Source organism: Lynx canadensis, chromosome D4, assembly GCF_007474595.2.
Source record: "Lynx canadensis isolate LIC74 chromosome D4, mLynCan4.pri.v2, whole genome shotgun sequence".
Lineage (NCBI taxonomy): Eukaryota > Metazoa > Chordata > Mammalia > Carnivora > Felidae > Lynx > Lynx canadensis.
In genome coordinates, this window is record NC_044315.2 from 69,995,545 (window position 1) to 70,010,080 (window position 14,536).

Consider the following 14,536-nt stretch of genomic DNA (forward strand, 5'->3'; position numbering starts at 1 on the left):
ATGCTGTTGGGAAGCTGGAGTTAAGAATTTACTTGTAAGCCTTAAATGTGGCTATTTTGGCTAGTGGCCATTTCCCAACTTCCATAGACATGAAGGGGCCCCTGTCCCCAGAAGCCGAGGCAGAGTCGATACCCACTGGCCTATACCTGCCTCATCCTCACCAGGTGTTGGGGAACATCATCAAAAAGACGTGACCACACTGGCCGGTGAGCTGGACCTGGGCACTCAGAGGCTCCACACGCCCTCCCCTGTCCTTGGAATGTGGGGTCTGCTTGCCTTTCCTGCTCCCAGGGGCTGCTCCAAGGACACAGCCTTAGGATAGTAACATGGGGTTGAAAACACCTACATTGTATACATAACTGAGCCCACTTAGGGTCTCTTTATAAACTTTTTTTTAAGTTTATTTATTTTGAGAGAGACAGAGAGAACGAGTGGGGGAGGGACTGAGAGAGAGGGAGGGAGAATCCCACGCAGGTTCTGTACTGTCAGCACAGAGCCCGATGTGGGCTTGAACCCACTAACTATGAGATCATGGCCTGAGCCGAAACCAAGAATTGGACGCTTAATTGACTGAGCCACCCAGGTGCCCCTCTTTATAAACTTTTAAGATTTAGTGGAAAGGTGCAGGGAACCATTTGTTTTGTGGTTATGACAAGCCTCGTAAGTTCCCTTTGCTTATTTTAAATGCCACCTATGGGGCACCTGGGTGGCTCAGTTGGTTGAGCATCCGACTTCAGCTCAGGTCATGATCTCATGGTCTGTGAGTTCGAGCCCCGCATCGGGCTCTGTGCTGTCAGTTCAGAGCCTGGAGCCTGCTTCAGATTCTGTGTCTCCCTCTCTCTCTGCCCCTCCCCTGCTCATGCTCTGTCTCTCTCTCTGTCAAAAATAAACATTAAAAAAATTAAAATAAAATAAAATAAAATGCCACCTAATCTCAGTTGGTTAAGCGTCCGACTCTTGGTTTCAGCTCAGGTCATGATCTCATGGTTCATGAGTTTGAGCCTGCTTGGGATTCTCTCTTCCCCTCTCTCTCTGCCCCTCCCCTGCTATGTTCTCTCTCTCAAAATCAATAAACTTAACAACAACAACAACAACAAAAAGCCACCCCAAACTGCCACCTACCAACCTAGAGTAGCCTGCGTCTTCCTTTAGTCTCTCCCGGTCCCCTGCATATGGGGGCCGGCTTCATATTATACCTGGGTAGCATGCCCGGGCAGGCTGCAGACCCACACAGGGTGTCAATTTCTGCTATAGACTCTCAAGCATCCTACTCACAGGACAACGGATGGGAAGGGTCTCTGAAGTGGTCAGCCTGTATAAGGCAGAGCTACAAACACCTGTTTCCAGAGATTCCCAGCGAATTCACCAGAACTGGACATTCTACTTCTTGATCAAATTTGGATTTTAGGTCTATTTGGATCTCAAAGCACTAAGGGTGTAGTAGAAAGAGCAAGGGGTCTGTGGAAACTCTGAGTTTCAATCCTGGTTAATAATGCGCTCCACTAACCAAGTGTGTGATCCTGGGCAAGTTACTAGACTTCCTTCAGTCTCTGTTTCCACATTGATGCTGGCTATGGGGGGGAGGATGCTAACGCCTACTATCTACTGAACAGTGTGTGCCTAGTTCTCAATGGTACTTTTTATGGACATTAGCTTGACCTCAAAAAACCCTATGAGGTAGATACTATTAGTGTCTCTGTTTCGCATACGAGTAAACTGAGGCTCTGGGGGTGAATCAACTGGTATGAGATCATCCATATCAGAAGTGGCACATACACAGGGAGAAGCTGTGGGTGGTGGTGAGGACCAGATAAGGATCCTCAAGATAAAGGGCTCGGGTCAGATGAGAGTTTGTAACAGGAGAGGGAGGAAACATGTAGCCTGGATTTCAGAAGAACAGGTTTCTAACAATTGATAAACAAGAGGGGTAAGTCCCCAGGGCCAGAGATAGTGAAGGGACTGCTGACTCAGGACAGGGGGCCTGCTGGGCTGGGCTTAGTCAGGAAGACAGGCTGGGAAACAGAGAAGCCCCCTGGGCCACAGGGAGACCTCAGAGGAGCTCAGGTGCAGAGTAGATGAATAAGAGGGGGGTGGGTGGGACGCAATCAGGACAGAGCAGGAGGGGCAGGACCTGTAAGAACAGCCAGAGGAAGTAAGGCCTATCGGAAGGAAGAAAGGGCCCTTCTTTCGGAGCTGGAACAAATAGGACAAGGGAAGAAGGGACTCCTGTCCAGAGCAGATCATCTGTCGCTAACCATGCCTGTTGCGGCTCACTAATGACCTCAGAGCGGGAAAGGGCAGAGTCAACTTTACAGCAGAAAGAGAAGCCCAATCCAGGTGAGGAGACCACGCCCCATGGCCCTAAAGACCTTATGACCCAGCAGAATGGCACCTCCACGAATATTTTGAGAGAACCTGGAGCATTCAAGCACCCAGAAGTCACAGAATAGGCAGACAAATATAGCTCAGCTTTCAAATGGGGGGACTGGCAGATTGTGGAGACGGGGAGGCAATAAAGTTGACATTAGTCATCTACAAAATAGCAGAAATGGCCCAGAACAGGGCCTACAGTGTGGGGTGTGGTGGTGGAATCAGAGGATTAAATAACAGAACTGCATGGCGGTAAAGCAAACTTTGCCAAGGATGGTCTCAACTTGGGTTGAGGATGGCTTCAACATCACTCCCCTAATACTTTAACTCTCTTTTTATGAGAGAGAGAGAAAGAGTGTGTGTGTGCACATATTTGCAAGGGCCGGCTTTGGGTTCTGAGCCTAGAAGGCAAGAGTATTTACTTAGAACTTACTAACACAAGTCTGACATTATTTTTAGATCCCTAAAGAGTCAAGTGCATAGAGGAGAGGGGTAACTTATTCTGTGTCTTCCAGGTGGGAGAAACAGGTGGGGTGGAGGTTCAAGGCCATGTGGATTTCAGCTAGTTGTAAGGAGTAATTTTTTAAAAATCAGGGCTGAACACTAACAAGATGGACCTTGGAGGTGCTTTTGCAGAAGTGGGGAGCCCTCTGCCTGGGAGACACACACACAAGTCCTTTGCAATCCCTGGGGCTGTCTCTGCAGAATTAGTAGGAATTCTTATTTTGCTGTTTCAGGTTGAGAGTATAGACTGTTCTCAAACATACTATTCATTCCAATCCTGTGTATTCTGATTTTCGGTGTGGATCAATTTGGTATTCTGAACCATGTACCAAGGAGAGAGGCCTGGGAGGAAGCAGCACACAGATCATTCAAAGCAGGTGGCTCAAAGTTAATTTATATCTGATTTTGGAATGGGTTTCTGAATAAATGTTTCATAATGAAGATATCTCGATGTATGCACAAGTTAGAGAATGTATAATACAGGTACCCCTTGCACAGTTACTACTGTTATATAACCAGTGATCTGTTCCTATGGAAAATGCATCCCCTGCTAAAGCACAGTGTGGTGCCCATCACTCTCCTAATCAAGCCCTTCTTTCTTCTTTTTGCATCGGCTTTTGCTGCAACACAAACAGAGGCTGACAGAAGTTGCAATGCCTCCCACTTGTTATGGCCACTGTGAGCCTAGCACCCACACTGCTCTTCGCAGGACCAGCCCTTATCCTGGGTGGGTGAGGCTGCAGTCAACACACGGGTTCTGGGGCAGGGGAGGTGAGGCAAAGGAGACTGCCTTCTGGCTGATTATAATGGATCTGAGCCAGGAGTGGGAGGGGCTGTGTGAGCTCAGAGAAAGGCCAGGGAATGGACATGAGTGCTGAGCTCCCCGACACTGGAGGTGACTATCAGTAAGTCTCTAAAGGAGATTTATGGGTCATGTAGGGGCTGGACCAAGTGATATTTAAGACCCTTTCCAGGTCTGAGATTCATGTTGCATAGAGCACGGCGTGACACGCCCACGTTTGAATCAGAAATCAAGCCACTTACCCGCCCTCGCTCTGTGAGAGTCGTCAACATGACAATGAGTGATAACTTCTGATCCCAGACGACTTGCCAAAATTGTGCACAGGTATGTGGCAGGGGCCCCTGAGCGGCGATGTACTTGTTCACAAGGTTAGCAGCAGGAATTTCCATCTGGCAAGAGATTGTTAAGACATTAGAATCTGTCACTGCCACAAGGTGGCCACGGAACTGGATCTTACACTCTTCTAGTTGGTAACGGACATCATACCAGAATATTCTGTCAATGTACAGCCAATAAGAAAAATCAAAGAAAAAGCCATTTTTAAAAATCCTTGAAAGATACTTGACAATAATACTAGCATTAACTACTTAAGATAAAGCTATGTGACACTCAGTAGGCAATAATCAGAAATGTACCTACAAGACGGCAGAAGAGTTTGAATGATCTTTACTGCTATATCGAAATTGGCCATCTGCATTTTCAGCCATTCATACCAATCTTCATGCCCAAATCTTTCCCCACACAGGGCTTTCTATCAAAATCTACTTGCTTTTCTTTGAAGCATAGACCATACAGCCTTATACCACCACTATGCTGCACTTTGCTTTTGCAGGGTTCCAATGCCCGTGTCATCGAGTTGATCAATCCTTCCCCCCACCCAGCTTTATTGAAGTGTAACTGACAAATAAAAATTGCATATTATTTAAGGTATACAACATGATGGTTTGATGTATGCATATATTGCGAAATGATCACCACAATCAAGTTAATGATCACATCCATCACCTCACACAGTTATTTGAGTTGATTAATGGTAAACACCAAAATGTTTTCAACTGTCCTCAGTATCCCTCCTCCCATCCTGCTCTGCTTTTACTTCTTCCCTCTGAACAGAGTCATTTCTATGAAAAAACAGTCAGAACCTGCTGAACTTTCAAGTGACACTGTGATTCATTCATTCTTAGGTGGGGTACACAGAGGCACTCAATTCATGGTTTGGTTGATGCTTGGGTTAATGGCTTCTTCAACCCTGGTCTCAGTTCCCCAATTTCCCTGTAAAGACACCAGATTACGTGATCCTGCTGACCTCACCAAATCTGATGCTCTGCTTTCAAGGCACCAGGAATGTTGAAGTGAGGGTCAATGAATTCCATAGATGTTTTGGGATAAATGGAATCACTGATAACACCCATCTTTATTAGGGTAGTTTTTGATATTTTGCTATAACTTGAGAACTTGAGAAATCGTCTGTTCATGTAGGTCAAGGGTTGGCAAACTTTGGCCTGAGGGCCAAATCTGACTGCCACTTTGCAAGCTAAGAGTGTTTTAAAAATATTTTTACATGGTTGCATTTTATTTTTTTTTTATTAAAAAAATTTTTTTTTCCAACGTTTATTTATTTTTAAGACAGAGAGAGACAGAGCATGAACGGGGGAGGGGCAGAGAGAGAGGGAGACACAGAATCGGAAACAGGCTCCAGGCTCTGAGCCATCAGCCCAGAGCCTGACGCGGGGCTCGAACTCCCGGACCGCGAGATCGTGACCTGGCTGAAGTCGGACGCTTAACCGACTGCGCCACCCAGGCGCCCCAACATGGTTGCATTTTAAATGGTTATATAACTACTTAAGTAATAGCCTCCATTTTCCCTCAGCTTGCAAAGACTGAAATATTAACTGGTCCTCTACAGAAAAAGTGTGCTGACCCCTGGTTTAAATGAAGAAAATGAGGTTCAGAGAGGCCAAGTAAGTTGCCCAAGATTCATTTTCAGGGTCGAATGAATGCTTTTCCCACAACATGTGAAATTTTTTATGTTTTCTTCTTGGGTTACACGCACAAGTGGTTTTTTTCTCCCTTATTTTTAGGTGGGATGTACAGTAATAACATGGCAGGGGGGAGGGAAACACAGAAAGTTACAAGCGCACCACCGGCAAACAAAAAACCCCCCCAAAACCAAAAAAAACCCCACAAAAAAACCTCAACAAAAAAAACCCCACAAAAATGTCAGCAGTTCAAGACAGAAGGCATGTGGACGATGGGAGTCAGAGACACAGAATCTGAGTTTTGGTCTCACCTTCTGTTAGCTTTGTGACTTTTCAAATTATTTAATCTCTCTGAACCTTAGTTTTGTCCTCTGTAAAAAGACTATTCTGCCTTCCCTCAATGGCTGCTGGGGTGCTGAAATGAGGGGGTGAACAGGAGAGCACTTGGTCAACTGCAAAGCACCACCCATACCATTCATGCTTGTTACAGTGATCAGTGGGCTCTTATTATCCAGATTCTTGACTTACGTTCACATAACTCGCATTAATATAATCTTCATTTCCCTGCAATAATACCCGGGTGGTGTCATCTGTGGGGGAGAAACAAATTTACCAATTATCCTGAGCATTATTTTTATCGGACCAAGGAAACAAGAGTTCAGTCCCCAACCCCAGCCACAGCTTTGCCTCATTAGCATAAACACTATTCCCCAACTGTTCAGAGTCGAAATGGCGGCAGTAAAAATGGTGGTGTTTACAGACACGCTGAAAATCGTTCCAGAATACCAGACAATCTGTGTTAAAAAGGGAAACATTATCTCAGCGTGTTGGGGGTGGGGGGTGGGGGAGAGAAGGAAGCATTCACACCGGGTACTCACAAGGCAGCACATCTTTATATCGGTTTTTGTCCAAATTTTGAGGCAGCTTTGCAAACGTGACGGCCAGACCGGGCTTCTTTCTGTAGAGTTGCTACATAACAAATACAGAAGTGGGGGAGAAAAAAACAAACAAACAAAAAAAACCAACCTTGCAAAAAACAGCTACGGAGGGAGCATGGAAACATACTTTTAACAATAAAGTCTACCACTCGTGGCACTAAATCTTAACATTTAAAAGTGATTAGGTGCTATGTTTTAAAAGAAAACTCTTCCCAATAAGAAATTCTACAATCCCATGAGAAACTGACTAAACTCACTAATTTTTTTTTTAACATGAGGATCTTTGGGGGGAAAAAAAAGTCACAGGAAGGGGTCTGAGTCATAGATAATGGATCATGGTAAGTAAAATCTTGTCTTTTTGACAGTTATTTGACAAATGATAAAAGCAAGTCGAGAAAGGAAAGAATTCTGACTCAAAGTTCAATGGAAACCATTTATATTAGTCTAAAAACATTTCTCTCCAGTTCAATGGAGTGAACCGGGTTCTTAGCTGAAGAACAAGAGAATTTCATTCATCTTCTCAGAAGTATGTTTGCACAGTAAAAACATTTCTTCCAATACGTAGTAAACTTCATTTAAGAGGTATCTTTGCTGTACAATATAATAACTAGCAAAAAATCCAATTAAGCCATCTTTGCACATCTATAAGCCCTTATTACATGTTTGTGCAGTGCCTGATGTGATTCTGACAACAGTTGTGTGAGAGGTACTAAGAGGACCCTTCTTTTGCAAGCAAGGAGGAGAGATTAAATACCTTGGCTCACAATCACCAATGGGAGGCTGAATTCAGATCTGACTCAATGCTAGAGTTTTCCTTTGAGAACACTCCACTGAGGTATGACTGTCATGTAAAAAGTGGTACATATTTAATGTACACAACTTGATGAGTCCGGGGATAAGTATACACCAGGGAAACCCCACAAAGACCACAGACACATCCATTCCTTCCCAGTTTCCTCCTGCCCTAGAGTTTTTTCATACAACTGTTTCTCACACTTTGAGCTAGAGAGTGAAATACTAGTCACTGTGGTTTTATGAAAGTTTACAAACAATACAACTTTTTCTCAATGTTGGAAGCAACCTTTTCTTCCCTTAGAATATCTGGGAAATTCAGACTAGTATAAAGAAAAAAAATTATCAGTAATTTCACAAACCCAAGGGAACCCTTTTCACATTTTTTTCTCCAGTTTTCTATGTATACAAATAAACATAAGTACACATATAAACAGAGAAGACACAGATGTACATTTTTAAAAACAAAAAATAAGACTGAATTACAAATTAGCATTTCCTATATTATGTTCTATGGAACCCCAGTGTTTTGAAAGATACTAATAGGTATTCCTTAGAATGTTTCAAGGTCAGGGGCACGTGGGTGCCTCAGTCACTTAAGCATCTGACTTCAGCTCAAGTCATCATCTCATAGTTCGCGAGTTCAAGCCCCGTGTCAGGCTCTGAGCTCAGAGCCTGGAGCCTACTTCAGATTCTGTGTCTCCCTCTCTCTCTGCCCTTCCCCTCGTGCTCTCTCTCTCTCTCCCTCTCAAAAATAAGTAAACATTAAAAAGTTTCAAGGTCAGAGAAATTTGGAAAATATAAGCCATCGTATGTTCTATGAATCTCCAAGAAGCTCAACCCTGCAGTACTTAAGCTTATTTAATTCTGATTAGCTAAGCATTTCTCAAGCTAATTTGGCCATGGAGGACCTCACATCCCATAAGAAGTATTCTGGGAAATACTACCATAATTTTGAAGCCTGAAGCCTGTTTTTTCCTACTTATGATAGAGTGTCTAGGTCCTTGTGCCATTAAATATTCTAAATATTCTTTACATAAAATGATTTTTACTGGATCATAGTTTCTCATAACTTAACTTTTACTCTACTTTTGATTAGGGGGTTTTCAATGTTTTTACTCATAAACTTTTAGAAGAATTAGTATATCAAAACATATTTTTATGGATTTTGATACATACAATCAAGTTGCCCTACAGGTGTGTATGAGAATTGCTAATCCACTAAATTGTGGCCAAATCATCAACTAAAAGGTGTTTGCAATTTGAATAAGAAGGCTGGACAGTAGTTTCCCCCCAATATTTTTGCAACTTGTATTTTTTGTTGTGTAAATTGGCCTCTGTGAATCTGTTTTCCTCTTATTGGTTCTTTTTTTTTTTTTTTTTTTAAGTCTATTTATTTATTTTGGGAGAGAGAGAGAGAGTGCAAGTGGGAGAGGGGTGGAGAGAGAAAGACTGAGACATCAGCCCAGACTTTGATATGGGGCTCGAACCTATGAACTGTGAAATCATGACCTGAGCCAAAGTTGGATGTTTAACTGATAGGGCTAACCAGGCACCCCTCTTTTTTTCTTTTTAATTAAATAAACAAACTGCATAGCAATCATTAGGAGAAAATTAGCATCAAGATTTTTGGCAACAACAATTGTGTCATGTCTTATATGTTTACCAAATGTTTAGAATTTGCAATCTCTCCTCCAGCTCAGCTACTGATCTTCACAATTTCAGTTTGTAACAAAAAGCCCCTGACTTTTTTTTTTTTTTTTTTTTTTTTGAGAGAGCCTGAGAGTTCACCCATGTGCTTGAGCGAAGGAGGGGCAGAAGAACAGAAGGGGTGAGGGAGAAGGAGAGGAAGAGAAAGAGAGAATATCTTAAGCAGGCTCCACGCAGTACTTGATCTCAGGACTGTGGCATCATGACCTGTGCCAAAGTCAAAAGTCAGCCACTCAGCCCACTGAGCCACCCAGGTGCCCTACCAGTGAACAACTTCTTAAAGGTCTGACAGCTTTAACGGACAGAGAGCATTCTAGAAATAAATTCAGGATTTACTGGAAGGTTTGGTTTGATACTGTAAGGAAAATATCTGAGTCAAATTTCCCCAAATGACATTTTGGTTCTGACTAACTGCATAGAGGTAAAATCCAATTAAGTGAATATAATCAGTAAAGCTAAGCCGGAGGTTCAAGGATTTTTTTTTTCCAAATAAAAGCATAAATGTAATCAACTTGAGATGGTCTAACAGAAAAGCACAGATCCAGCAAAAGGCTTTAATTACAATAAGTATATATAAATGTATCTCAGCAGTAATGATCTGTTGATAAGATTGTCAAGGTACTAAAATAAAAAATAAAATAGCAGTGTTTAAACATTTTTAAATGTGCACTCCCCAGGCTTTATCTGACAGAAATGCATAAAGATACATATCAAAGAAATTTATCTACAGCAAAGCATTTTTTTTTTATTAGAAAACTGGAAACAGTCTGAACATTTACCAACAGGGAGAGGTATTGACTTAAATTATGGTACAGTCATACCACAAAATTATGTGCAATAAAAAGATTAAACTACAGGTTTGGAAAGATATTCATTCATCTATTCTGAAGAATGCAAGTTATAAGGGCACCTGGCTAGCTTAGTTAGTAGAGCAAGAGACTCTTGGTCTCAGGGTTGTGAGTTCAACCCCCATGTTGGGTGTAGAGAGCACTTTAAAATAAAATCTTGGGGCGCCTAGGTGGCTCAGTCAGTTAAGTGTCCAGCTTTCACTCAGGTCATGATCTCGTGGTTCTTGAGTTCGAGCCCCACGTTGGGCTCTGTGCTGACAATTCACAGCCTGGAACCTGTGTCAGATCCCGTGTCTTCCTCTCTCTCTGCCCCTTCCCCATTCGCATGCTTTCTCTCTCAAAAATAAACATTAAGAAAAATCTGTTTAAATCTTAAAAAAAAGTAATGCAAGTTACAGAATACAGCGGTGATCCCTTTTATATACAACAGCACACACACATGTGTATAATGTATATGTGTGTGCACTTGTGTATATAACACATCTCGGCATGAGCACTGGAACAAGTATGGAAGGACAGGCATCAGATTGTTATTTGTAAATAGTAACAAAGAGGAAGAAGCTAAAGAATATGGGAGTCAGGAGATAATTCTACTTTGGCTATTTCTAAATTACTTGAATTATTACAATGCAAATTATTTCTTAAATTCAAATGACTGAGAAAAAAACCAGAAGAAATGTACACATAAAATTAAATTCTACAAAAAGCTGGGTGAACAGGGATATGATTTTTGGGGCCTTTAGAAAGTACAACACACTCATATTCATGTCTGCCTTGCAAGGTGAGCACTGAGCCCTAATTCTGCTAAACTGCTTCAGTTCTAGTTTCTGAAGGTGTTAAGAGTTGGGTTTTTGGTTTCCTTTACTTTATTGACTTTTTCTCCAGATCTTGTGAGCTACTCAGCAGGCTATGAGAACACTACTTGGAGAAGGGTGGTTCAGAGTAGAAAGTGAGATGCTGGAAACCCATGTAGATCTTTCTGGAAGGCTCATGGATGGAGGGAAAGGAATTAAAGACCATCAGCTGTAATTAAGACAAGGCTCTTTAAAGAACTACTCATTGTAAAAATATGCTTGGCTTTGGTTATTGTCAGGCTAAAGGTGTGTGAGGTGGGCAAGAGCTCCCAGTTACAGACCCTGGCAATTCTGCCCTAGAATGAGAGGGGCGGGGAGGCTGAAGAAAGAGTCCCAGGGACAGACGGTTAGAAGATCACTTAGTTTTTGGGGCGCCTGGGTGGCGCAGTCGGTTAAACGTCCGACTTCAGCCAGGTCACGATCTCGCGGTCCGTGAGTTCGAGCCCCGCGTCACAGGCTCTGGGCTGATGGCTCAGAGCCTGGAGCCTGTTTCCGATTCTGTGTCTCCCTCTCTCTCTGCCCCTCCCCCGTTCATGCTCTGTCTCTCTCTGTCCCAAAAATAAATAAACGTTGAAAAAAAAAAAAAAAAAAGAAGATCACTTAGTTTTATTAAAAACTATTGATTTTTAAGTCCTAAAGTGCTTTGGTCTCATCAGAGTGTAGTTCTAAAAAGCTGTGAAACTTAGGGCTAAAAATTATAAAAAATCAGCTGAGAAAGGGTTGTTCTGGAACAACCGTATTTAAATTAGTGCCTACATCACTGGCTCTAGCTTCCAAAGACAGAAAGTGGCACAGCAGAGGCTGGACCTCTCTAGTGCCGTACCGCTGGGGTGGGTAAGATGACACAGTTTTCCCACTTAAATATTTCTTCTTCGAAAAAGTCTTCTAATATTAGAGAGAGGGTATCAGGAGAAGATTCTGATCTCTTCAGACTTCTGGCCCAACCACAGATGTGAAATCTGGTCACAATCCTCAGATGAAGTGTTTGGACACTTAATGGGCTCCGACCCTGGTGGATGCTGGCAAGGCCCCACACAGGGGAAGCAAGCATTCTATCACCCAGAGAAAGGGAGAATTCCTGGAGGCTGAGAACCCAAGGGAGGCAGAAGAAAAAGGAAAAGACAGGGGAAAAAAAAAAAAGGAGGGGGAGCTGAAGGGGCAATAGGTAAGGAGAGATCAAACAGTAGAAAGACTCCCTTTCAGGGAGCCTGGGTGGCTCAGTGAATTAAGCATTTGACTTGGGTTCAGGTCATGATCTCACGGTTTGTGAGTCTGACCCCTGCATCAGGTGCTCTGCTGTCAGCATGGAGCCCTCTTCGGATCCTCTGTCTCCCCTCTTCCTTTCCCCCTCCCCCACGTGCACTCGCTGTATCTCTCTCACAATAAATACACTTTAAAAAAACAAGAAAGGGGCGCCTGGGTGGCTCAGTCAGTTGGGCGTCCGACTTCGGGTCAGGTCATGATCTCACAGCTCGTGGGTTTGAGCCCTGTGTCTGGCTCCGTGCTGACAGCTCAGAGCCTGGAGTCTGTTTTGGATTCTGTGTGTGTCTCTATCTCTGTCCCTCCCCAACTTGCATTTTGTCTCTCTCTCTCTCTCAAAAATAAATAAACATTAAAACAAAATTAAAAAAAAAAAAAAAAAGACTCCCTTTCATGGCTTCAGCAATGACCGGGATCTACTGGAAGGCAAGGACTTTCCAAACAGCTGCTTACAGCCTACTTCCTGCATCAAGCACCCAACTGTGGTCTTCATGAAGGCAGGCGTCTTGTTTGCTGAGTTCATCACCATAAATCCTAGGCCAGCACCGCACCTGACACAAAGTGCGTGTTCAATCACCATTTGTAGAGTGAAGGAACAACGGATCTGCAGCTTTGAACAAAGGGTGCAAACCACCGAGGAAAGCCTGACAAGGGGTGTCATGGAGCCATACAATTAAGATAAGAGCAACTCATTTTCCATGAGGGCCTTGAGAGGCTGTTTCCCCAGTAGCACTTTGTAGACCTAATTTACTACTCAGGGGCAGTCCGTCTACACCGGGGACTTTCCCTTTCCCTTGTACCTGACCCAGTCAGAGGGCAAGGGATGCTGGAGGGGACCTGGAACCTCCTTCTACATTCCTATGAGGGTTTGCTGAAATAAACTAACACGACTGCTAGTGATTTGACGACCTTCAATAGTGCCACTTTATTTTTTTTAACTTTATTTAATTAGAGAGAGAGAGACAACACACGTGGGTGAGCAAGTGTGGGAGGGGCAGAGAGAGAGGCGGGGACAGAGGATCCAAAGTAGTCTCTGGGCCGACAGATAGCAGAGAGCCCAATGTGGGGCTCAAACTCACTATGAGATCATGACCTGATCATAACCGACTAGGCCACCCAGGTGCCCCAATAGTGCTACTTAAAAAAAATTTTTTTTAGTATTTATTTTTGAGACAGAGAGATAGAGTACGAGTGGGGGAGGGGACAGAGAGAGACAGACAGAGAGAGAGAGAAAGACACAGAATCCTTATCAGGCTCCAAGCTCTGAGCTGTCAGCACAGAGCCCAAGGTGGGGCTCAAACTCACGAACTGTGAAATCATGACCTGAGCCAAAGTCAGACGCTTAACCGACTGAGCCACACAGGTGTCCCTTAGCAAAAAAATTTTTTTAATGTTTATTTTTGAGAGAGAGAGAGAGAGAGAGAGAGAGAGACAGACAGACAGACAGACAGCGTGAGTGGGGGAGGGGCAGAGAGAGAGGGAGACACAGAATCTGAGCTGTCAGCACAGAGCCCAACGTAGGGCTTGAACTCACAAACCATGAGATCATGACCTGAGCAGACAGTCGGACGCCCTACTGACTGAGCCACCCAGGCGCCCCCCAATAGTGCTACTTTAAATACACAGTCCCAGATGCAGATCCCACCCTTTGGGATCAGGTATTCTTTCATACATAAATACATGATAATAAACTGGGGTGCCCCTTCCTTTAAATGGGCATCTGGCATTTGAAATGTGAAGCCCTCACACCCGCTCCTGCTATTTCACACATCACAGAATACTTTCCTTAAAGAAAAAAAAAAAAAAAAACTATCCGGAAAAATTCTTACATGCTTTTTTCTAAGGTATGAATTCTAATCTTGAAGGTATAATTGCCTTCACTAATTTCTACGTGTGTCAATTTAAACCTCTCATTAAGTCTTCAGCTACCTTGGTCCTTCCAAATCAACTTTTATAGTAATCACAGGAGCCAGTGAGTCACTTGTTTTGACACCACTGGATGTTTCCTCTAAGGGCGATGTAGGAGGGAGTTCAGGAAAAAAGGGTTAGGAGAGAGAAGACGACGGGTTCCGGCTTTGGTAAAGGAGGAAAGCGAGGTGGGATGGGTGGGGTATCTGAGCCGGACACAGTCTCTGGTGGAGTGTTGTAGATGCTGCCCTTACCAGCGTGGAGAGGGCCGGAGGACAGATGTTCATTTCCGATCAACCCCACCCCAAAAGCCTCTGAATAAGTCTTAACTGGAAAAGGAGGCAGGGAAGTTGCAGGTCACCTGGTCACTGGATGAGGATGGGCACAACTGTCCTTAGCTGGGAAGCTGGTTCTCAAAGGACACCCCTTCCCTTGCTTACACAGAAAGGCCAACGCAGGGAAAGCATGAAATGAGCCACAAATTTTATTCAGGAAGGAATGAACCTGGGGCAGACATAATGAGTTCCTTAACGAAAGACATCCTGGAGGTGGTGAAAGACTGGGGGCCTTG

At 43.6% G+C, this 14,536-nt stretch overlaps 1 protein-coding gene across 6 annotated transcripts in view; it reads right to left on the bottom strand.

Moving 5' to 3' along the window:
- The window catches only part of PTPN3 (protein tyrosine phosphatase non-receptor type 3), a 112,940-nt gene that overhangs the window by 8,212 nt on the left and 90,192 nt on the right, over positions 1-14,536 (bottom strand). For all 6 annotated transcript variants that reach the window (XR_003964170.2, XM_032595560.1, XM_030293415.2 and 3 more), the window contains 3 exons: positions 6,534-6,624; positions 6,184-6,245; positions 3,919-4,065 (listed from right to left, as the gene is read on the bottom strand). Coding sequence is in view for 5 of the 6 variants with exons in the window: in XM_032595560.1 (XP_032451451.1) it covers positions 3,919-4,065; positions 6,184-6,245; positions 6,534-6,624 (300 nt within the window). In the remaining variant the exon portion in view is untranslated. The remainder of the gene's footprint in view (positions 1-3,918; positions 4,066-6,183; positions 6,246-6,533; positions 6,625-14,536) is intronic.